At 39.6% G+C, this 25,850-nt stretch overlaps 1 protein-coding gene across 2 annotated transcripts in view; it reads right to left on the minus strand.

Moving 5' to 3' along the window:
- The window catches only part of EPS8L2 (EPS8 signaling adaptor L2), a 101,381-nt gene that overhangs the window by 24,070 nt on the left and 51,461 nt on the right, over window positions 1-25,850 (minus strand). For both annotated transcript variants that reach the window (XM_034416805.3, XM_034416804.3), the window contains exons 4-11: window positions 20,251-20,315; window positions 15,979-16,140; window positions 13,216-13,365; window positions 11,591-11,670; window positions 8,962-9,098; window positions 5,507-5,586; window positions 5,004-5,130; window positions 800-888 (exon numbers count right to left, since the gene is read on the minus strand). In XM_034416805.3, the coding sequence (XP_034272696.1) occupies window positions 800-888; window positions 5,004-5,130; window positions 5,507-5,586; window positions 8,962-9,098; window positions 11,591-11,670; window positions 13,216-13,365; window positions 15,979-16,140; window positions 20,251-20,315 (890 nt within the window). The remainder of the gene's footprint in view (window positions 1-799; window positions 889-5,003; window positions 5,131-5,506; window positions 5,587-8,961; window positions 9,099-11,590; window positions 11,671-13,215; window positions 13,366-15,978; window positions 16,141-20,250; window positions 20,316-25,850) is intronic.

The raw sequence follows: 25,850 nt of genomic DNA on the forward strand, positions 1-25,850 counted from the left end.
GGCTTGATTTTAACAATGAACATGCAGAATGAACAGTTTTTGAACAAATAGTCAATAATCAGCACTTGGCTGGGGATGATGTGAATTGTAATCCAACACATCTAAGAGCTCAGGGTTTGGCAAGGCTGGGGTAGGGACATGCTGAGAATAACCAGTTTGAGGATAACCATTTTTGACTTGAGCAAAACTAGGTCTTGCCAACACCTCAGGTTTTTTTTAGAAAGGTTTTAGGGGTCACATTTAAGAATTTGACTGGATGATTGGTGGGAACAAGTTTAAATTTTTCTTTGCAAACAATTGTTGCATTCAAAATTTTTGCTTCTCCCTTTTCATGGACCAATAGAAGCAGAAATGAGACTTCATTATGTGACATGACATGTGACATGTATACAAGTGCAAAATCAGTGCAAAAGAGTATTTGTCCTATATGCTGATATTTTGTGACTGGATATTTTTGGGGATCTTCCTTTAATATTGCCTTTGACTGGTTGTCACAGCCTCCAGCTCCCATGTACATAAAGTGTCTCTCTGAGGGTAATTCTCAATGCATCTTATGAAATGGATCAAATGACACAAAAACTAACGCTCGACTTTGTGACTTTTTAAAGTGTCAGCTGCAACCTTGTGCTTTATTTTGGCAACTTTGTAAAGTTGTTTACTACTTTCTACTGAGATTCTCAACTCTTTGACTATATAAGCATAATATTTGGTTGATTTCCAATAACAGCATGAAGCAAGCAACTATGCCATTATCTATCTAGTTGAGACAACATTATACCCAACGCCCTTTGCTTCTTACCAGGAGATTTAGTGCCAGCTTGATTTTCTGAAAGCAGTCCAGAAACTCGGTTTCATGTGGAGGTCTTGCACGCAGAGTCAGAACTCCCTCTTTAAATCAAAAGATAATAAACACATTTTTTTAAAAAAAAATTGACACTCCCGTGCATGAAGAAATATTAATGTGACGTGCTGACCATAATAATCTACATTCCTTGAGGGCACTAAGTGTTTGAAATATCAATCTCGCCCAACTGGATGCCCTTCAGTGCAATGGCTTATAACTTCCATCATTCCACAGCCAGCACAACCAGTGGGGATGGCCAGTAGCTCTGCTATCTGTTAATGGCAGGATCTGTAGTCCTATATATTTAGAGTCTCCATTTGAGAAAAGGCTGAAACAGTCTACAAAGAAACAGCCACCTAACCCTATCAAGTATAGTTAAAAGCTATCTCTATAAACATCGATGGTCAAAATAACAGTATATTTTTCCTTCATGTTCTAGGACAGTGGTGGCAAACCTTTTTACTCACCGAGTACCAAACAGGTACGCGCTTTATGTGCTTGCATGCCATCCATGCTAACACGCGGCTTCACCCCGTGCGCTGTGTGCACAACTGCACCATCTGTGCATGCACACAGCTTTCATGCACCCCCGTGCGCTGCACATGCAACCACACCATCTGCGCATGTGCGTGACTTTTGCGAGGCTCTCCTGTGCTCTGCATGTGCAATCGCACCATCTGCGCATGCATGCAGGTTTCACGCGGCTCCCCATGTACTGTGTGCAAAATTGCACCATCAGCGCATGTATGCGGTTTTTGTGTGTGCAATGCAGGCGCATGAAGACCATCAGCCCTTGCACTATGCATAAGTACAAACACACGTGCATGTGCAGGAGAGCTCCAAAGAGCAGCTGGGTCCCCTGAATTGTGCACATGCACACCAGAGGCCCGAACATCAGCTGGGATGTGCGTGCATGCGCAGCTGCAGGTGAGTTGGGCAACAGCTCACATGCCTGGAAAGATGGCTCTGCGTGCCATCTCAGGCACACGTGCCAAAGGTTCACCATCCGGGTTCTAGGCTGATCAGAAACAGAGCTATGTAGGTTGGGAGTTGCTTGGTTCTCAAAGGCCTTATAAGGCAAATTTAAATATTGAGCCAATCCCTTGGGACACACTGAGAGATTGGTTTTTCTCATTGGAGACATTGGAGGTTTTTAACTATACCTTTTATTACATGTCTATGTGCTTTTGATTATTGTTTACTAATTAAAAGAGCATCACTGTTTACTCTACAGGAAGAAATGAATCATTGAACTTGGACCCAAATCACAATGGTGAAAAAAAAAAGGCCCCATCCTGACAGGGAATGGCCAGTGTTCCTACCCTCTAAGATGACAAGACTAAGAAAGCTAGAAATTCATCTTGATCCAGTGGCTTTATTTTTGAACAGGAGGAGAGAAACGGAGCAAGGAAAGAGGTGAGTGGGATTTAGAACTGGCCTAGAAGTCAGTATTTGAACTGGATCCTTCAAACCTGATGGGATAGGGTGTACAGTGCATTCAGAAAGTATTCAGACCCCCTTCACTTTTGTCAATTTTGCTATGCTGCAGCCTGATTCTACAGTTGTTGAAATTCATTCTTTTCTCATTAATTTCCACTCAGTATCCCATAATGACAAAGTGAAAACAGAATTTTAGAAATGTCTATAGATTTATTAAAAAGAAACGAAATATCACATTGGTATAAATATTCAGATCCTTCACTTAGTACTGTGTTAAAGAACCTTTGGCAGCAATTACAGCCTTGAGTCTTTTTTTGGGTGTGACGTGACAAACTTTGCACACCTGGATTGGGGGATTTTCTGCCATTCTTCCTTGCAAATCCTCTCAAGCTCAGTCAGGTTGGATGGTGACCATCGGTGGACAGCCATTTTCATGTCCCTCCAGAGATACTCAATATGGTTCAAGTCAGGGCTCTGACTGGAGCACTCTAGAACATTTACAGAATTATCCCTAAGGCATTCCTGTGTTATCTAGGCTGTGTGCTTAAGATTGTTGTCATGTTGGAAAGTGAACCTTCGACCCAGTCTGAGTTCCTGAGCACTGTAGAACAGGTTTTTATTGAGGATATCCCTGTACTTTGCTCCATTCAACTTTCCCTCAACCGTGACCAGTTTCTTAGTCCCTGCTGCTGAAAAATACCCCACAGCATGATGCTGCCACTACATGCTTCACTGTTGGGTTGATATTCGGCAGGTGATGAGCAGTGCTTGGTTTCCTCCAGACACAATGTTTAGAATTGAGGCCAAACAATTCGATCTTGGTTTCATCAGACCAGAGAATTGTTCATCACAGTCTGAAAGTTCTTCAGGTGTTTTTTTGTAAACTCCAAGGCCTTCATGTGTTTTGCACTGATGAGAATCTTCTGTCTGGTCATTCTGCCATAAAGTCCAGATCGGTGGAGGGCTGCAGTGATGTTGTCCTTTTCAAACTCTGTCCCATCTCCACACAGTATCTCTGGAGGTCAGTCAGAGTGAACATTGGGTTCTTGGTCACCTCTCTTACTAAGGCCCTTCTCCCCCAATTGCTCAATTTGATCGGGTGACCAGATCTTGGAAGTGTGTCAAATTTCTTCCATTTGAGAATTATAGAGGCCACTGAGCTCTTAGGAACCTTCAGCGAAGCATAAATTTTATTATAGCCTTCCCCAGATCTGTGCCTTGCAATTATCCTGTCCCTGAGCTCTGCAGGCAGTTCCTTTGTCCTCATGGCTTTTGCTCTGCTACAGTATGCCTTGTCAGTTGTGAGACCTTCTGTAGAGAGCTGTGTGCCTTTATAAATCATGTCCAATCAATTTAATTTACCACAGATCAACTCCACTCAAGGTATAGAAACATGCCAACAACGATCAAGAGAAATGGGAGGCCACCAGAGCTAAACTTCATGTGTTGTTGCAAAGGGTCTGAATAGTTATGCCAATGTGATATTTCAGTTTTTCTTTTTAATAAATTTACAGCCATTTTTAAACTTCTGTTTTCACTTTGTCATTATGGGGTACTGAGTGTAGATTAATGAGGAAAAAAATGAATTTCAACAACTGTAAAATCAGACTGCAGCATAACAAAACTGACAAAAGAGAAGGGGGTCTGAATACTTTCTGAATGCACTATATATGAAAATAGGCATCACTTAACGGAACTGGCTTAATAATTATAAACTACATCATGTGGTGAGGTGGGGTCATCATTAAAAAACACAAATGTGGCTCTTGAAAAGAGTTCTTGAGGCTGATATTTGTTGCTTCTTTCACTTTCATGATGTGCATGTAATGATATACCAAACGAACACGAAATCTCATTTTTCATTCAGCTGAAATTTTCAGGACAAAAACCATATTTGTCTTTATTTTGATAAAAAGTTGCAAGGGTCACCAAGACAAAAGAGAATTTACTTGAGGGTTGGCTGGGTGCTTCTAACCCCTGGACTGCCTGCTAATTTGCTTATTTGTAAAATAATTTATTGTCCAGATCCACAAGAAAAATTTACAAAGAATAACAAATCCACAAAGCCAATAAAATGACATCTACTCTAGTATTGACATCTGTTATGGATCCTCTCTCTTAAGGAGATGCATCTAGTGGGGCCAAGAAGAGAAGCCTTCTCAGTAGTGGCTCCCTCCTTGTGGAACATTATCCCTGCAAAGATAAATTTGGCCCCAATTTTGATATTTTTTTTGCAAGGCCCTGAAGATACGTTCTACCAACATGCTTGTGGACCCCAGAGTGATTTGGAGCCCTTTAAGTGGCTGGTCGATTTTTGTCATCAGGGGAATGAGTGTTTATTGGGTTTTGTGCTGGGTTTTTTATCTTTGTAAGTCACCAGAGTTACCACGAGAATTGGGCAGTCATATAATTATTCAAACAAACAAAGGCAGCCCTTATACCATTATCACCCCTAAGCAGAACAAAAACATATTTAAGTCCTTCTGGAAAATGAGGAAAAAACTGCCCAGGGTGGGCTAAGTCAAAATAGAAAGGCTGTCCTATACGCCATTATCCCTTTATCTCATGTACGTTTTTCCAAACCTCACCCCATTTTAGACACAAACTAAGGATGCTCTCTTTTTCCCTTTTGAAGGAGAAAATCCCCTGAATCTAATACTATACACCCTCTAAAGGGCCTTATATTTGCTCCTACAGCCAATAATTTAACTGTTGATACCTGCTGGCCCTTTCTTCTTGTTCTTCTTTCCCTTCTTCCTTTGGTTCAGTTGCCTGAATGCTTCTGCTGCTTTTTGAAGCTTGGCCACGAACAGCTCAATGTCATCGAGGGTGCAATTCAGTACTTGCTGCAAACACACAAACGAGAGAACTTCAGACAAAGCCAACAGCCAGAAGCCATCCATGCTCACACGAACTTACTCTGCATCTCCCTGATTAAGAGTCAAAATGTTAATTGCAGCTTTAATCATGAGCAGTCAATGTGATCTGCAGGTACATTATGTTTTAAATAATCACCACTAGGAAATTGTGGGCCGCCTCCAGACCAGGTGGAGAGAAATGCTTGGACAAGGGCATCTTTCCCCGCTATGTTCTTATTTGCATCTCAAAAAAAAAAAAGCATTTCTTTTGGTAACACATGAACAATCAACAAATAGATTATACCATCAAGTGGTTACCTCATCTTCTCCCATATAACTTTAAAAAAAAATTACTATCACTAACCGTTTCTTTTTCAATCTTCTGTGCTAAAGCTGCACGAGACTCCTCATATTCCTGGGAGCTACTACTTCGTCGATCAGTCTCTGGCAAAATACAAAAAGCAAAGTACAATTAATCCTCAATTTACAACAGTTCCTTTAGTGACTGTTCAAACAACGGCACTGAAAAAAGTGAATTATGACTGTTTTTCACACTTACAACCTTTGTAGCATCCTCATGAGCATGTGATCAAAATTCAGATGCTTGGCAACTGGTTCGTATTTATGACCATTGCTGTGTCCCAAGGTCATGTGATCACCTTTTGCGACCTTCTGACAAGCAAAATGAATCTGGGGAAGCCAGATTCATTTAACAACCAGGTTACTAACTTATCAGCTGCAGTGATTCACTTAACAACTGAGGCATGAAAGGTCGTAAAATGGGGCAAAATTCACGTAACAAATGTCTCACTTAACAACAAAAATTTTGGGCTCAAACAAAAAGTTTGGGTCATAAATTGAGGACTACCTGTATTGTCAATGGAAAAAAAACAAAACAGAAGTGGAATTAAATTATTTGTTTAAAAACATTCCCTGTATCAAGCTACCCTATGAAGCTTTCTTTGACATGAATATTATGAATATACAGTAGATATATGGATTCTGTCAAAGGAAACAGAAGTAGTCGTTTGGGAACTAAATGTATTCATTAAAAACTTAGAAGGTGGAAGCATCACATAGTTATTTATTTTATTGCTCTGGATATAATAATAATAATAATACATCTAAGAAAATTTGGCAGAGCTTTATCAGTTTGGCTGGTTCCAGACTCTGTTTTGCAGAAAGAGCTTTGCGGGCCTCATTGCCAAGGATTTGTCAGCTAAGAGCTGCAATGAAATTGTTCTTGCGCACAACTCTCATAAACCTTTAAAATGTGTCCTTTTTTAGCCACCCCTGCAGCAAAATTGAATTTGACTTGTTTTCAAACAGACTTTTTCGAAAGAAAAGAATCAGAGTAACCAGATTTTGAAAGTAAATCCTGTGTGGGGCTAGCTATGTCTAGCACAGTCAGAATCCAGGTATTCTCATCTAACAAGCTCATCTGACACGCAGCAAGATCCATGAAATAATTACAAAGTATATCTTTAGAAACATTATGTTTTAAATCAACTTGCAACATACTAATATACATTGAGGTGTGAAGCTGGCTGATAGTCAAGTTCATAATTTTGGGATACATCTTTTGATAAACATGGATGATTAGTTGTAATGCAAATGCATAACTTGCTATAAAAAGCATACACAAAGGCCATCTCTCTTTATCACTGGACATTATTCCTCTTTTGCAAAATTAAATTTTAAAATAGGATTCTAGTTCTCGGGATCAAACTATTGCTCTGTTAAGAAGTCCAAACAAAACGGTTCTCTATCCAGTAAGTTTAAAACAACTTAAACCTTCAATTAAACAAAATTTTCAGTGTCAAACTGACACAGTGGCTGGGGATGGCGGGTTATAGTTTCTTATGCTTGAGGGCATCAAGTCAGGAAAAGCTGCCATATATAAGAAAGGTTCCCTTCAAAGAAAAACTCTGTGTCAAGATTGAACAGCTTTGCTTCTTTCAAACCTAATACTTTTCAACTTGCCAATGAACTGGGGGGAGGGAAGGGGGAAATAGAATGTTGAGAATGTGTGCGTGGATCGTGAGAGCCTGGCAAGGTCACTACCGCAGGTGCTTGAGAAAGACATGGGCCGTTCCCATAACAAAAGGATGTCTCATAATTGGACAGGGGTGGGGAGAAAGGGAAAATATTGTTTAACTAAGCAAGCATTTTTGCGGGAGCATCAGAGTTGGTTTTGATTCTTTAGTACCAAAATGGTGTATCCAATAAAATTGTACTTTGTGGAATTCAAAGCTCCTGAGAGTGTTTCTTTATTTTGGATTCACTAAAACACTCAAATTTTGTACATTTTGCCTCTGAAGAAAATCAGCAGGTGAAGCTTTCCTCTGCATTCTATCACCAGATTGGCTAAAAGTTTATCTCTTAGTGTGCTATCCATCATGCAATTATAAAGTTGCATCAAGCTCCTATTAATTAAAAAAGGCAGTGGCTCTGTTCTGGTCCTTCTGGTTTCTTCAGTAGGAAATCTGCATGTCCACCCATTTTGCATAAATTGCTGTAAAGTAGCAGACAGGTTAACATCCCTTATTTCTTCTTGCAATGCTTGTGCTCTTGATGGAGCTACAGCACCCTTTTTCCTTTGGGTTGCTGCTAATTCACATGGCAAAAATCTCTGCTATCCTTTGAAAAAACCCCAGCAAATGCAGGGAGGGGTTCTTTTGCTGTAATCAGTCCCATTATCCACTGCTTCCTCACTGGGGCAAATAGGTTCTTGTGCTGTTTCCCAGAAGGAGGCAATGGATTAGAGGAGAAAAAGAAATTTAGGACTTTGTGATTGCTGGAAGAACTAATGACCAGAGAGGGGGAGTCCCTGGACAAACACCAGGAAATGTTAGAAAACTAGTATCAGTTAATCAGTAGCTAGTACCAGCTGGAAGTGCGCACAAGGTTTGTGAGAGGGAAAATAGACTCTATATCGAGTGGGTAGCTCTAGATTCAGCAATAGATTTCTGGTTGATTTGTAACAGTCTGGCAAAAATCTCTAACTCTTTATTGTTTAATAGCAACAGCACCAAAGACTCCTACCTCACCTCTGTTCTGATCAGCAAGAATCAGATCAATTATGATGGCCTATCTATTTTTGTACAGATACAGTTTTGCATGAGGTTCTAATAAAGACCAAGGATTCTACTAAAAAACAAAAACGTCATGAAGTTGAAGGCTGCCTTCCCCATCTATTGACGCAAAAACCACCTGCCATCACCTTCTTTAATCTGTTATTCTCTGGGACTACTGCTCCTAGAACTGAAGAGATTCTGAAGAGGTTGAAGAAGGAAGCTCTAGTACAGCAAAAACACCTAGGCATAATTCTGGCTGTCCAAAGGCTGAGGAGAATGGGATTTAAGCATGCTGTGTTTTAATTATCACATGGAAATATTCATGAATGCCTTGTTTTCTTGGGCCTTTAAGACATGCACATGAGTGACAAGAATGACATGGCCTTGATTTTCCATTGATCATGTTAGTGTGGCAATGAAGGCTCCTGCAAATGCTGGCAGAACTGGGCCTTCAAGTGCAGGTGCTGACCTATTCACGGATGTGGTGGAATGTAGTCTAGATTCCCAGGAGGGAGGGGCTGCATCCTAGAGGGAAATAAGACAGCCAAGCATGGAAGTTTCCTTGGAAGAAAAAGAGTTAAGAAGATTCCTCCCTAGCACTTCTCATAGTGATGCAAACATTGCTTTATTTTGGCAAGATTTCTGTCTATAGCTGAGGAACAATAAAGGAAACTACAGAGAAATAATTCTACTTGTCTTTTGTTGTTCTTGGGGCCTGATAGAGTACTGACAATTCCTATACCTGGCTGGGACGGAGGGACCACACGATTCTGGTTGTTTTTTCGGAAGCCTCTGTTTTCATCCTGGAAAGGGATGGGCGCAGGCCCTTGAGGTGGGGGAAGGATGGATTGCCTCTGTTTGATCTTCTCTTGGTTCACCCTGCAGAAGGAAAATAGGAATGGTTTTGATAACTAAAAGATGTACTGTTCACTCAAATAGCAGACACAGAGCAAATGAATTTAAACCTGTGTTGATTAATTTGGAATTTATTGGACTAAGAGCAATATTTAATTATGGAGGGGAGGAGTACAAAACATTTCATATAGACTTCAATTATGGGTGATCTAACAATGCAAAGCCTTTCATTTACATCCGTTGTACAGATTAAGCTGATCTGCATATGTTGGTCACTGTAGAAATCCTACTAAATTCAGCTAGATTTAATGCTAAATAAACAAGTGTGCATAAAATCACCATTCTATTTTGCTTATCTCAGCAAGCAAGGAGTCAGTAGAGGTATCAGACCAGACCCACAACTGCCTGTTGAACATTTTCTTCAGACACCTTTTTGGTTTCTAAAGTTCTATGGGCACATCAACATACTTGCTCCATTGCCAGAGTGGACATTTTTATCCTCCCTCTATCCAGGGCTAGTACTTTTGTTTTTATGTTGTATTTATTATTGTGACTTTTATATTTTTATCTGTTTTTGTTGGCTGTTTTGTTTATTGTAGTACATCCTCCCTTTGGGACGATATGAAGAGCTACATAAATTTGATAAATAAATACGTTCATGATTATCTCTGATTTATGTGCAATTTGTAAACCTGATCAGTTCTTTCACAACCTGTGCTTTTTTTTTTTTTCTGCTTGCAAAGCGTCATGAAATGTACATAGCAACTCTATGGATAATAGAGACTGATATGGATAAATGAATGTTTTTTAATGACCAAGCCTTCCGGATGCTGGGAAAAAGCAAACCAGTGGGCATCGTAAGGCCTAAGTCCAATTGATGAGAACTTTCAGGTAAAATTTCCATAGAAACGGGACACAAGGGTTTTGTACAAATTCAAAATCAGTTCCAGATTAATCTTATTGATTTTTATCCCACCTTTATTATTTCTATAAATAACTCAAGGCAGAAAACATTCCTAATATTCCTTCCTTCTCTATTTCCCCCATAACAATAACTCTGTGGGGTGCGTGGTGCTGAGAGAGAGTGTGACTGGCCTAAGGTCACTCAGCTGGCTTTCAGGCCTGAGGTTGAACTAAAACCCACAGACTCTGGTTTCTAGTCTGGGGCCTTAACCACCAGACCAAACTGGTTCACAACTCTGTCTGATCTGATAGCATCAGCTGGTTTGGGGAGCTGAGTCAATTTATTTCTAGCTCCGTGGTAGTTTACTTGAAGCCAGAGCATAGGTGACTTTTTTCCCCCTGAACTTGTGGCTCTGCAGAGTTTGTGGCTGATTTCATTTTCACTGATGAAAAGAAATACATCATCTTGTCTTCTGGAACCAAAACGGCCACTGTTCTTTCCCATCAACTCACCTACCATACAGTTTACCTTCCTAATACTTGCCTTGTTCACAATAATTGTCTACAAGCATTGCACTGCAGTTAATATGTAATCAAGATTACAAGTAGGAGGATAAAATGCCTGATTATAAAGTTGCTGACATATTACCATTTCACCATCGTGTTAAAAAAAAAAAAAAAGCAAGGGCCTTTTAAATGTGCAAAGATGTCAGCTGTGGAACCAGTTAAGTATCTCCTCAAAGCAGCTGCTTTCACATGTCTATTAAAAAGGCTGAATAAATGGACATATCGGGTACTGAAAAGGTAGTACTGATTTCTTTTATTTCCCTTTTATATGAAGTGGGGAAGAGGAGATTCAGTTACCCCAGTGCAACAACTGTTCCAGACAAGGCTCCGGCTGGATAGTGTCCTTTGGTCAATTGGAAGGGAGATGGATGAACATGGAAGGACTCATATTATTGGTAAAGAATCCCCAAATTTTGAGGTTCAAATTATTTTCATGGGAATTGAAGGTAGTATGCAACTATCTCTAATCCTATCGACTTTATAATATTTTTTTTCATTAACAAATGCATTAAGCAGGGCTCCATCTCTGCCCTATTAAGTTCCAGCAAGATATATTTAGGCACTTGCACAAAGCCACTGCTTTCAATTCCCAGTCCTAGAAACTGATTCACAATGACCTGCAATTATTTTCCAGCTGATGAAAAAAAATCCTAAATAATGAAATTTAGTTGGAATGATTTCTGAACAATTGTGCTGAAATGTGATAGCATTAAGAGGTGAATTTTCACTTGTGTTTTAGGCTGTTTCCTCTGTTATTGAAACCTGTCTGAAAGAGTCTCATCCAATTCTTTATTCATTAGATTTGGGTTTCAGAATGTCTTCCTGAGAGAAAGAGCAACTCTGCTGCCAGAGATAATTCTTTCTTCCATCTTCATGGAATATGGGTAAAATTCCTCAAAGTTTTGCTACTCCAAGTGAGCTTCCACCACCCATTTTCAAACAGCAACAACTCAAACTTGGAAAGGAAACTTGCAACCCCTGTAGTCCAAAAAATGCATTTTTCTGGGCTCCCTGCTACAGTTTGTCCATATACAGAAGCCACTTACTTGAGGGTCTGAGGTCGTATCTTCCTTCCAAACTTATGGTCAGCAAGTGCACTTTCTATGTCCTCATGAACCATCTCTGCCTAAAATACAGAATCAGAAATAGATTGGGGAAGGAAAGATGCAATGGAAAAATGCACGCAGCCTGTCTGATAGACAACATTAATTGACTGCCCTAAATCTACATTTTATTGATGATGTATGCCTTCGCTTTAAAAACAAAGTGTAAAAGGGAAACATACAGGCACAGGGCATCAAGGAAATATTTCATGGGGCTATGAGGATTGCTAGCAGCAGAATTTAAACAGAGAGGTTATTCAGATTTGAAGCAAAGGTTCCCTTCAATCCTCAAGTAAAACTAATTTCTGGAAAGCTTTAAACTTTCAAAATGCAGCCAACAAATATATTGCTGTATGAATCATGGAGGGTGTTTTCCTGCTCTGTAAACACATCCTCTTTTAAGGGAGCTCTGCAAAACCCACCTATTTCTGAAAACAGTCTCTTGTTTGCATTTGTTTTGGCAGAGGTGGGCTTCAGTGTGGAGCTTCTGCTGACATGGAACTCTTGGTAGGGCTTTATCCTCCCTTCTCCAAGCCATGAGATAATTTGGAAACTTTAAATATTCGTGCCACAGGATTGCCCCTCTCTAGGTCCCTTCTCTGAAATCTTGCCATCTAGTTGGACCAGGGATGTGTGCTTTTTCCATAGCTGTCCCTATCTTGTGGGATGGCCTTCCCGCAGCAATCTGAAAGGCTCCATCCTTTTAGTCTTCTGGATGGTCATCCAGACCTGGCTTTTTATGCAGGTACTGGGCTAGTGTGAAACTGTTTCTTGGTACTTGTTTTGGTACTTGTTTTGGGTGGTTTGTTGGGGCATCCCAAGGGAATGACCAAGGCACCATGTTAAGGTGTGTTTTATGGTTTTTATAGATCAGGATTTAATTACTGTTGTGAGCTGCCCAGGGTTGTGTTTTAAGATGGACAGACATATAAATCTTAAAAAACAATAAAATAAAATAATATAAAAATAATATAATAAAATTTAAAAATGAGGGCTCTTCTCTATAACTCTAAAATCTAGGCCAACCTTGCACTTGGGGGATTGGTTGGAACTGTAACTCTAGTGCAGGGGTCCTCAAACTACAGCCTGTGGGCCGGATATGGCCTGCTGCGGCCATTAATCCAGCCCATGCGCGACCATGAGCCTGCCCTGTCTACATCGCCCCACCTACCTGGCGGCCCCCACCTGTCTTCTGGAGGCCAAGGTGGCCAAAAACGGGCTGTGTGGAGGCCCCGGGAGACCAAAAACGAGCCTGTTTTTTGCCTCCCCAGCCTCCAGTGAGAGAGAGAGGGAGCGATGGAGGTAGGGAGACACACACACACAAGCAGAAGTCCCTCAATCCCCAAGGCAGCTACATCCCTTCACTAACCTGCTTTTCACCCCCAGGAGCATAACAAATTGAAGTTTAAATTGTGTGTATTGTTTAATGGTCCGGCCCCCCAACAGTCCGAGGGACTGTGAATTGGCCCTCTGTTTAAAAAGTTTGAGGACCCCTGCTCTAGTGAGTCCAAGTTCTCATAACCTCATTTGGCTCCCTCTTCAATAAGGACTGAAGAACTGCCGTTTACCTCCACTTCATCACAATTAAAGAAGTGAATGTCAGGTTTGTGTTGTTCAGAGTCTTGACACACCAACAGAAGGATGGAGGGATATCGCATCTGATTTAGCACAGTCTGGCAGTGCTGGACTGTTGGCAGAAGGAAGTCTTCGAGCTCTTCCTGAAAAGCAAACACCAAAGAGAATGTGGTTCAAATATACCGGTACATAAAGGGATGTTCAGCTAGAGGCTGCATTTGCACATTGAAATGACTGTTTGCAAAAGGAGACCATGAACATAGGAGCATTTGAGTTGCCCTTAGGAGTTTAAATCCATTAGCAGCCACATTCTCAACATCAGAGTGGCAACGCTATTACTGACGCACATTATTCAGCAGGGACTGAAAGAAAGAGAGCATAACTCTTGGTACCTGCGATAAATTGGGACATGCTGAAAAAAAATCTGATGAACTGATAACTTTTTTGTAATGATCTGTTTATATCTTGCCTTAATAATAGATTCTCTCAGATGCCAACCGGAAAAATTATCCATAACGCCTCAAAAGTGTAGTTCTTTCAGTTTATATATTTAACTAAGAGCTGATTGTGAGCATTATTTATTCAAATAAAATCGTTCCGGGCTTTCTAAAAGGTGGGCATGGCTCTTTGTATTTAGTTTAACATGATAGAAGTTCAGTATTTTATTCTGAGCATTAGGTCCAGAATGCGGCCGCGCGGGTGGTTATGGGCGCAACTTGTTGTGCCCATGTGACACCCCTCCTGCGCGAGCTGCACTGGCTCCCAGTGGTCTTCCGGGTGCGATTCAAGGTGTTAGTTACCACCTTTAAAGCACTCCATGGCATAGGACCCGGATACCTCCGAGACCGTCTTCTGCCACCAATAGCCTCCCACCGACCAGTCCGTTCCCACAGAGAGGGTCTCCTCAGGGTGCCGTCAACCAAGTTATGTCGACTGGCGGCGTCCAGGGGGAGGGCCTTCTCTGTGGGAGCCCCAGCCCTGTGGAACGAACTGCCCCCGGAAATTCGTAAGATCTCCGACCTCCGGGCGTTTCGCTGCGCACTGAAGACCCTATTATTCCGCCAGGCCGGACTAGCAACACAATAGTTTTTAAATTGGGATATTTAAATTTATTGGGGTTTTAAATCTGAGCCACTTTATTTAATTATTTTAAATTTTATATTGTTGTTTTGTTTGTGTTTTTAAACAGGCTGTACACCGCCCTGAGTCCTTCGGGAGAAGGGCGGTATAGAAATAAAATTATTATTATTATTATTATTATTATTATTACCTTAGAGCAGTGTTTCTCAACCTTGGCCGCTGGACGATGTGTGGACTTCAACTCCCAGAATTCCCCAGCCAGCTGGCTGGGGAATTCTGGGAGTTGAAGTCCACACATCGTCCAGCGGCCAAGGTTGAGAAACACTGCGTTAGAGTTTCTTTATTTCTTATTTGGAAAATAAAGTTAAAGACCACTTTTTGTTGTGGAAATTAGCTTCATTCACACATCATATCAAGTACCATACAGGTAGCCCTCGACTTACAACAGTTCATTTAGTGATCATTCGAAGTTACAGCCCTGAAAATAGTGACTTACAACCATTTTTCACCCTTATGACCATTGCAGCATCCCAAGGGTCATGTGCTTTACATTCAGATGCTTGATAATTGACTCATATTTAGGACGGTTGCAAAGTTCAGGAGTCATTTTGCGACCGTCTGACAAGCAAAGTCAATGGGAAAGCCAGATTCACTTAACAATCATATTACTAAATTAACCACTGCAGTGATTCACTTAACCAATGTGGCAAGAAAAGTCGTAAAATGGGGCAAAACTCACTTAACAAATTTCTCACTTAGCAACACAAATTCTGAGCTCAGTTTTGGTGGTAAGTCGAGGACTACCTCTACTTTACCAAAGCTAGATTAGTTTGTAGCAAGATAATCATGTTTTTTTTTAATCTGCTCCAAGCTTCTTTTCCTGTCATTTTAGTTAGGGTTAGAAGCATGAGCAGAATACAAAAATGAATCCTGGTGACCCAGCAGATCACAAATAAACCATGCTTCCTCACTCATATATCATGTAAACCACAACCACAATTGACAAGATAGTTATTTATTATCCCCCCCAGAAAAGATGGTTTATTTACCTGTCTTGCTTGCACATAATGCTAACCCAGGAACAAATCAATCACTCTGTGGCTCATTGCAATGAGGGAACCCAGACTTTTATCATTTTGATGCCCTCCAAATACATTATCTCATTAGATCCATCCATTATATGGGAATTGTGGTCCAACCGATTTGGAGGGTGCTAGATCAGGGGAGGCTGCCTTGTATTATTAGGTTTCTAACATTTACCAGCACAGCTCCTGACCTAATCTATCAAGACCATTTATTCTAATTGTAAACAACCTCTCTTGTCCAACACCCAATGCTTTGGCAGAACAGAAAGCATTTCCGTTAATATGCAATTCATCCCTCTGCTCAGTCATCTTGATTAGATCAGTCATATCCCTGCTGGAATACAGGCACACAGACAACAAGGTGCTTGCTATGCACGTAGGCGGAAGAAATCGGGCAGACTTTTGACTTTTTTTTGTGGTTGGTCTGAGCATGAATTCCATCCAGTTTAATATTCTTAGAAAAGCCTGCGGCAATTCATCAACCCATTGAGAAATAATATGCAATACCTTTATGTAAATCTTAATCTTTCTAATGTATGTTTAGCAACTTGCCTCACCATCACTCTCCAAAAAGAGGTTTTTGCTGCTCACCTGAGTTCCACAATCCAACAGTCGAATCGATTTGTCATTCACCTGCAGCAGCATTTCTTGGGCCCAGATCTTTTCTTTGGAGCTCAGCTGTTTGAGCTTCCTGATGGCATCTTCCACTGTTACGATGGCCTCGCTTTTATCCATGATGAAAGTAGCCAGGTGCTGGAAAGTGGGGGGGAGGGAGGGAAATGCCCCAAAAGGTCAAACAGGGATGATAAACAATTTAACTCCAGAGTTTGATTGTATTCATTGCATACACATGTGTTCATAGAGACAGCTAACTCTAGTTTCTATTAGAAACTTTGTCAATTATTTTATTTATAAGGGGGGGGGTTATCCCATCTTTCTTACTTTAGAGATAAGTCAAAATGGCAAACATGCCTAATACTCCTTCCTCCTCCTATTTTCCCGACAAGAACAACCCTGTGAGGGGGGTTGAGCCGGAAGAGAGTGATTGGCCCAAGGTCACCCAACTGGCTTTCATGCCTTAGACAAGGTTTTAGACCAGGTTTCTTTTTTTTTTTAATTTTAAAAACAAACTTTATTAAGTTTAAAAATATTAAAAAACAAAAATATACAAATTTTTCTCAATCATAAAATTACATATACAATACACAACACCACAAACAAACTAAATATATGTAATTATATGTACACACATATATAAACAGTGACTTATTACCTATTCTATCTACCTGACGGTGCTTATTTATTACATTTGATTTTTCCTGAATTTTGTCTTTACCTTTTTTTCTTTTGATTTATCCACTTGTACCACCTATTCCATACTTTAAAATATTTTGAGTCTTCCTTGTCTTTTAATTCTAAGGTTAGTTTATCCATTTCTGCACATGCATAAATTTTTTGAATTACCTCCTGATCCGTTGGCAAACAATCTGTTTTTCTATCCTGGTGCCTTAACACTAAACCAAACTGGCTCTCTGATTTTGGCTCTCCCCCAATTCTATGGTGCAAATACTGCCAGTGTATAAAAGAAACCACTGCTATAGATTTGATGGTTTTGTTTATCAGCAGTCTCTCAAATCTTACTTTATAGAAGATAATTTGCAAAAGAGCTATGTGAACTGACAAGGACCTGCAGCCAAATTCTAGGTTTTGTTTTGAAGAACTGTTAAGTCCTATCAGGGGTGAAATGCTCCTGGTTCGGACTGGATCACCCAATCCGGTAGTGGGTGGTTCGGAGAACCGGTAGCAAAAATCCCTGTGCCCCTCCCGCATGACCAGTTGAGCCGCGCGATCATCAGAGGCTGTTTTTTTAACTTTTAAAAGCATTTTTTCTACAACCTCTTCAGCCGAAAAAAATGCTTTTAAAAGTAAAAAAAAAAAAGCCTCTGATGATCGCGCGGCTCAGCTGGGATCATCAGAGGCTTTTAAAGGCATTTTTTTTCCTACAGTCTCTTTGCCCGAAGAGGTTGTAGAAAAAATGCTTTTAAAAGTCTCTGGCAATCCCAGCTGAGTTGCCTGATCGTCAGAGACTTTTAAAAGCATTTTTTTCTGCAAACTCTTCGGCCGAAGAGGTTGTAGAAAAAATGCTTTTAAAAGTTTAAAAAAAAAAAGGTGGCCACGCCCTCCCAGTCACATTACCCCCCCCCATCAAGCCACGCCCACAGAACCGGTAGTAACAAATTTTAGATTTCACCCCTGAGTCCTATGTATTTAAACACACGTGGCAGCCCTTAGCTAGTTCTTTCTCTTTAGTGCAGAGTCATTTATACTGAGACCACAGCAAGGCATTCAGCTTTCTGCAAGCAATTAAAAAATAAAAACAAAACCGAACAAACAGCCAGGCATGATTGGACTTGTAATAATTCCACCTCAGCTCAAAACTTGTTGCCCTAGTTTGAAGGGGGAAAAGCCCTCCTTGGCTCCACACACTCCAACAGTTTGCTTTCTAGATGTGAGGATTTGCATACATGAGCTATTTTTGTGCAGGCCCTACTGATGATAATGCCAGGAGCAAGAACATTGTTATCAAACAGTGCAACAAAACACACAGGAAAGGGGGCCTTTTGTTAATCTCCATCTGCCTGCTGTTGTTGGCTGATGAAAAGAAGCTGTTCTTCCTTGGCTCAGGAAAAATCAACACAATGCTACCACTATGGCTTTATCATCCAGCAGAGGGAAGTGTAAAAGACCCTTCAAAATTACATTAATCCGTTCTCCTAGGAAACTCAATTAGACCTGTGAAAAGGCCAGCTTCTTGGATTAGAGGTTTGCCCATTGTGGACCTTCTTACGCTGGTTCTGCACTTGACCTCCTTCTCCTCATAATCCAGCAAGCAAAACACACATTCGCTTAATTTTGCACTATGCTGACTCGACAAAGTTCCGGATAAAGTTATTTATCCTGCAACTGCTCTGCTCTGAGGAGGGAATTTGATAGCAAGTCCTGACTATTTGCATCCCAGCTGTGTTCCCCACTTTTCTAAAAAGGCAGACCATCTCTTAAGGAAAAACAAAACAGCTGCAGAAAATCTTACGAGAAAAAAGTATAACAGTGCTACTGTTAGGCACTCCGTCACTGGAGGTTTTTAAGAAGAAACTGGACAGTCACTTGTCTGAAATGGTATTGGTTCTCCTGCTTGAGCAGGAGGCTGGACTAGAAGACCTCCAAGATCCTGATCCTGATTCCTGATCCTGATCCTGATTCCTGATCCTGATCTTATCTTATCATCTTATCCTATCCTATCCTATCCTATCCTATCCTATCCTATCCTATCCTATCCTATCTTTGGACAATACTTTCTACTGCCAGGGTAGTTGAAATCCTCATTCATACTTGCTGAATTCTGTCCCTCTGAAAAGGAACTATAAGATTTTTCCTGGGAGGTTGAAAACCTTTTTAGTTTCCTTAATCTCTTTCTAAAGCAAAGCCAAGAAACCAAGTTGGTTAATAAGTTTGAGCCATGTTTGCAACTGGAGAAGTGATAAAAGACATAGCAGCATTTTCCCCTTTAATTCCTTCATTGCTGCAAAGAATCTATTCCCATTGAGGCTTTGCAACGGAGAAAATGCTAGAATGGCACTTCAACTGGTAGAGCATCAGAGAGAGCTGGACCTTTACTCTGGTAATAACATGGGCATTTTGGTAGCCCTTGGACGAATGATTTACAAGCATCAAAATTACTGCTAGGCTTCCAGGCAGGAAATGCTCTAGTACAGTGCTTCTCAAATTTGGCAACTTTAAATTCTGTGGACTTCAACTCCCAGCATTCCCCAGCCAGCACGCAACAATTTTTTTGCTAAGAACAAAAAAGACCTTGGTTTAGAATTCTAGAAATAATATCTGTATTGATATGTATGAAGCCATACTAATCAAGAGAAATCTACTTATGAGAACTTGGTGTACTGGCAATCATATTTTATTTGATTAGCGTTCAGGATGAAAGCTCACTTCGTGCCTGAACAAACATGATAAGGAGAGACATATTTTGGTTACTGAAAGAGCAAAGGCATCACTCCTGTGCAAATGCTTACAATCATCTTATTGCTTATTTTCAAAAGGAATCACCAGAATTTAAGTCATATATACAGTTTCAACTCCAGCCTTCTGAGAGCTCAAATACATTAAATATGCCACAAATGAAGATTTGCTTATTTTAGACAATGGTACATTTGAATATATAATCCCAGCCTTTTATAGGAAGCCCAGAGCGAGCATGCAGTCAGAACGAACATGCAACGGGGAAGCAGGATTCCTCATGCTGTCCCTCCATTCTTTCATCCACTGAATGAACCAAGGCTACACCAGTAGCAGGGAATCTGGCTTCTGGCCTGTTGGGACCAGCAGAGCTTGTACCTCCAGCCCAATACTTTCCTTTGTCTCCCCATTAGGAGCAATTCTCTTTTACAAAGGCACCAACAGAAGTTTTTTTAAAATTTAATTTTAAAAAGCCTCACTGGTACACTGGGAACATAGGTGGCATGGGAAAAACCTAGCTTTTCCCTTTTTAAAGAACTGATTTCAACCAGGTATCTATCCCCCCCACCCCACCTCCAGTAATCTTGGAAAAAAAGAGGGGAAAATTAAGCAAATGGAAGGATTTCCAATTCTGTTGCTTGCTAACAGTGAACCTGCTAAACTGCTCGGGCTACATTATTAGTGTTAACTTTGAAGAAATTGTTTATTTTATTAGATTTATTAGCTAACTATTTCCCTCCTGTGACTTATTTCTGTTGTATTGGTAGTTGTGCAAAGAGATTGCACATTGACTCAGTTCCCTTACCTATTGCTAAGTAGTTTCCAACTCACCTGGACATGGTATTGAGATGTTTCGTGCATTATGACGTTTGAGTTGGAGTATTTCTTCCTTTGTTCTGTGGGAGGAAAAAATGTAGTGTAAGGAAATAGATATACTGAAATACTAGAATTAGTAGAAACTTGTTATTTGTTTCCTGCAACATATATATGTATGATATATGATGTCTTTGTATACCTGCATGCTGTAAATATTTGTTTCCTGGAACACATACGTATATTATGCCTTTGAATGTATCACAAATATGCCACACTGACTAACTTCCTGGAACAAACATATACTGTTACTGCGGTCTATAAAGTATCTGGCATTCGTCAAAACATATGTTCCACCTTTTGATCAGAGCCTTATCTCTGTATCTGTATCTTGAGTGCCCTTCACCCCAGGGGGCTAAATAGCCAAGTGTGAACACAAAGAAGATGATCAGGAAAAGATAACGCTAATGGTGCTAATCTAGAGGCTCTACCCTGTTCCAGGGGGATACACAAATCAAAGATGCCAGAATTGGAGGTTTATGACCTTCCTAAACAATATAAAAGGGATTCACATTCCCTCTCGTTTATAGTTCTTCCCTGCATGTATCTTGTATGTGTTTGGAACAGCTAACCATTTAAGCTTGATCAAGATTAAATGCTATGTTATTCAAGCCTCTGTTTAAGTTTCTTGTTTGACATTTATGAGCTTAAAGGTATTATTATTGGACCTTACAGTAGGATAACAATCGCTCTAACACTTGGCTAGCTTTTTCTTCCAAAAATGTATTCCTTTTTTTCCCTTTCAGGATAGCTTATTTATTATTGATAGTTTTATTTAATTGGTTTATAGAAGGTTTTACACACCATTCTATTGGAATAACAGCAAAGTTCTAGCGTGCATGGGTATTATTTAGTTAAGTAAGTCCCAAAGTAGATATTTTCTTGGCAAACACACAGTCCAACTTCTTCATTATTCAGAGAGAAAGTGAGGCCATAATTCAGTGTCAGTCTTTCCCCCTGATACAGTTTCCCCATACTTAGTGCTCATAGATATGGTTAGATGTAACTCCCACATCGCTTCTGTTGAAGGTTATCCTTCAACAGATAACCATCACACTTTGATAGCAGACATTCAGTATGGGAATATTGGTTGGGGAATTCTAAGAACTGAAGTTCAAAGATCAGACACCAATGAACTTTAAAAATTTCTATATGAGGTTTTTGGAGATGAAATGAGAGGGCAGGGCAGGACAGGGCAGGGCAGGGCAGGGGAGGGGAGGGGAGAGGAAGGGAGGGGAGAGGAGAGGAGAGGAGAGGAGAGGGAGAGGAGAGGAGAGGAGCGTACATATCTGGAAGGCAAATTGAGCTTTGATTTCAAGTCAAAAAGATTCTATTGGCCAATGCTGCATATAAAAAAAAAAGATCAACCATCCACAACTGTTCATTTATTTATTATTTAAAAACTGCCATTGAACCATAAGAAACCCCAGAACATTATAGATAATGCAAATACCATTTGAATATTATATAACAATAAAATTACAAATTATATAGCATTAAACACATTTTCCATCTATTAATCAACCAACCAACCAACCAATTAATTTTTTTTTAAAAAATGTTTTTTTAAATACCTGGAGAAAAAGAAACATTGTCATTTGATGTCATATAAAAGCAAAGTCGCTGCTCACCCCATCTTCTTAGAAAGGGCATTTAAAAGTTGTGGCAGCATCACAAAGATGTATTATGGAATTGCATTATATAAGTACTTGTCAGAGATGCTTTTGGGAATAGGGCTTTCTTTGAAAAAACTAATAAACAAGTGGGATTATACGACAAGCGGTTTTTCTAATATTTCAGCTCCAGTCCATTTTAGGACTTTACAGGTTGAATTAGAAAGATTCTGTTAATGTAGCTTTATATTAACAGTAGAATTAGTTCATCTGATCAAGTTTCTGGTCTGGTCTACTTGGGAAGGCTGATATCAATCCTGCCATCTCTTTTACACCCAGAGAAGTTAAGGAGGTTCCTTTCAGAGTCTCTTTCTTTACTCATTATGCAACTGTGTGCTATGCCCTCTCTTATCTGATTGTTCCCTAGGCAGCATCTCTCTCCTACACACACACACACACACACACAGAGAGAGAGAGAGAGAGAGAGAGAGAGAGAGAGAGAGACTACACTACACCCAAAATCATTCCCACATATCATTAAAATTCTTCATTCTGTTACTCTTCTGACTCATTCTCAGTTTTTAATCACTACTATTCCAAAATCTTTTTTCATTATTACAATTAGCATCTCAGATGTATAACTCTGTGATTTATATTTGTTTTGTAAATAAAGAACTTGGCATTTGCCTCTGCTGGTGTCATTCCATTATTTTTGCAGAAAAGACACTAGATGTGAAAAAGTTTGCTTAAGAAATAACTCGCAGCTTCCTGCTAAAAAATAATCAGGTTTACTGCCTCCCTTGGGTCATTTCCACACTGTTTTTATTTTTTAGTTTCAAAAGGAGCCTGACCAAATGTCGCTTTCACTGCTCTTGATTTGAATATTGAGGCCCAGTAATATTTTCTTCTAACTGATCAATACCAGAGTGCAAAAACCTGGCATTGAAGCATTCCCTGTCTCTATTTGAAGTTCATGTGTCAATTTTTCTGCTCAATAATTTGTTCTATCTCTTGTATATATTATATATGCATAAATAGAAGATAGAAGGTAGAATATTTTATTGGCCAAATGTGATTAGATCCACAAGGAATTTGTCTCCTGACTGAGAGCAGAAGCTCTCAGTGTACATGCAAAACAGTGAAATAATCAGAATCATAATAACAAATTAATAATAATCATAATAATGGTATCAATAAGAGAAGGTGGTGGAACAGATGAGAAAAAAAAATAATATATCCGTACTACATGAGTAAATATACCTATACATAAGATAGTACTGTGGGAATTAGATGTTCAGCAGAGTGAAGGCACTCTGTGTCTAGTAGGCATGCAATGCCCTGTAGCGGCTTCCCGGGGAAGGGGTTCAAACAGTTTATGTCCAGGATACGAGGGATCTATAGCAATTTTAATATAGGTAGTAGAAAGATTTGTGAAGTACAATGATTGGGCCATAACAGAAGGAAAACAAGAGCAGGGGATATTCTCATTCTTTCTTAGGATTTCTATTTTCTAACACAGATGAGAAAAAAATAAGGAATAGTAAATGTTTCTCTTATTGTTCTGAAGAGCTTTCTGCTTTAGCAATAGCAATATACTTAGACTTATATACTGCTTTACAGTGCTTTATAGCCCTCTCTAAACGGTTTACAGACTCAGCATATTGCCCCCAACCATTTGGGTCCTCATTTTACCCTCCTGGAAGGATGGAAGGCTGAGTCAACTTTGAGCCTGGTGAGATTTGAACTGCCAGATTGCAGGCAGGCAGAAAGGCAGAAGTAGCCTGCAGTACTGCACTCTAACCATTGCGCCACCGCAGTTTATGCTTTCTTGCTTTCTCCAAAATACATCATAAATAGAAACTCTGGGGGAAAAATAAACATGTTCCTAGGCATCCTACTTGCCAGATGGCCTGGGATACCCTTGTCCTGACAAACTTGAAGAGATTCATAGATGTCTGTGTGAGAAATCTACTTGGCAATGATTATACAAATTTGCAAATAAGATGTTGTTTAGTCGTCTGTGTTGAATAATAGACATCCAGATGACCAGACTGGAGATATTTACAACATTCTTTTCTTCTCCAGCTACATCTGGCTGATTTAGTCATCAGTAAGCTAGAAATAATTTACAATAATTTAATAATAGTATGTATGAATTAATTTGATGGGTTATCATCTCAGGTTAGAAAACAACATTTTAATATGTATTTTTAAAGTTTAAAAACATCCTGTGATCTGTACAACCGAAACACAAAATTCAACTTAAAAAAAAAAGATGAAAAGCACAAGCAAGAATAAATGATTGCTAAGAGACCAAAGACAAACATACTATAAAAGAACCTCAGGGAAAGAATGTTACTGACATAAATAGGAAAGTTATGTACTTCATAACATGATAGCCATAGTGTCAAGGGAGTAAAAACCTGGGATATTAGCACAACAGAAGACAAATAAAAAGAATATTTATACTCAGCAATTCCTTCTGGAGGGAATGATGTTTAAAAGAAACATTCTGGTTTTATAGAACAACCAGATAGTTTGATGAAAGAGTTAAAGTCAGGGTGGCTGGATTTAGCCAATTTAGTTGTTAAACCCAAATCTTGACCTGAGCCAGCCAGGTGAAGATCCAAATAACTATATACTAGCTAACTATAAACTAGCAAGACCTGAGCTAATATTCTGAATGTAAGCATAGGATTAAGAAATGAAAACATTTTTTAAAATATTATGCGGCATAAGATCCCTCAGGTCATTTATAAAGAAGTATTTGAATTCCAAATCATTTATTTAAGTTTAATATTCATTCAAGGAATCTGATATTGAAATGTTTCTTTTTCAATATTTATTGTTGAAAAAAATAAAAATGAAGACATAATTCACACAAAATGGCAAACTGGAGAAATCCGAACTTCAGAATAAAACTAAAAGTATAAGGAAGTGAACAGAGATTCCTTTATCTTTAAAGAGCACAAAAGACCAATGGAATAACAAAAATGGGAGAGGAGGTTTTGGGGGTCAAGGGGTGGGAGAGAGGCTATAATTCATCCAAGACAGTTCTGCATCTAGTTTTTTGTTTCCATTGGTTATACCTGAATAATGTGGCATGGAACTAGAGACATGGGAAGGAAACAACGAATTCTCCCCTCTTTGTTACATATCACTGAAATAGTAGCAAGTCACATTATGGTAGTTAGACACAAGAGGCCTATGTTTCTAGATCAAAGGTAAGTCTATACAGAAAGGTTAGTTAGAAAAGAACTTCAGAACAGGACAAAGATTTGTTGTCCATGTCCTGTACTGAAAAAGGCTGTATAAACCCTACACTTGTGAAGAAGGGGATGGAGCAAGTTCTCCCCACAAAAGATAAGCTTCCATTACAGTGATATTCTTTGTTTACTTCATTAACTGCAGGTCAGTCTTCTTTTCCTGAGCTATTGCAGGACAAAATTTTTGGTATAATCAATCTATTCTGTCACACTGTGTGTTACTCAGCATAAAGGATGAAGCCCCACCTTTCTATCTATTTGACAATCAAGGCAGCTTACAACAGAAAAATGTAAACAAAGAACCATTCATACAATTCAAAGCCAAATAAGATCTAAGCACTCAAGTACATTCATTGGGAATAAAAAGCTTGGAAGCAGGGATGTGTTTTTAACAATATATGGAAAATGTACAATATATGGAAAATGGGAGCCAAATGCTCTCTCTAGGGCAGGAATGGGCAACTATGCTGGCTCAGAAATTCTGGGAGTTGAAGTCCACAGGTTGTAAAGGTGGCATAATTGCCCACCCCTGCTCTGGGAAGTGCATCCCACCTCCTGGGAGCTATACTTCCTTTCCCAAGTACCAGAGAGTTGAAGCTGGCAGGTGGGGGTATCTTCAGAAGGGACTTCTCTGCTGATCAAGGGGGATTAATCAAGCAACTTTAGGAGATTCCACAGA

The sequence above is a fragment of the Pantherophis guttatus genome, chromosome 1 (genome assembly GCF_059756535.1).
Source record: "Pantherophis guttatus breed Tessera chromosome 1, ASM5975653v1, whole genome shotgun sequence".
NCBI classification, from domain to species: domain Eukaryota; kingdom Metazoa; phylum Chordata; class Lepidosauria; order Squamata; family Colubridae; genus Pantherophis; species Pantherophis guttatus.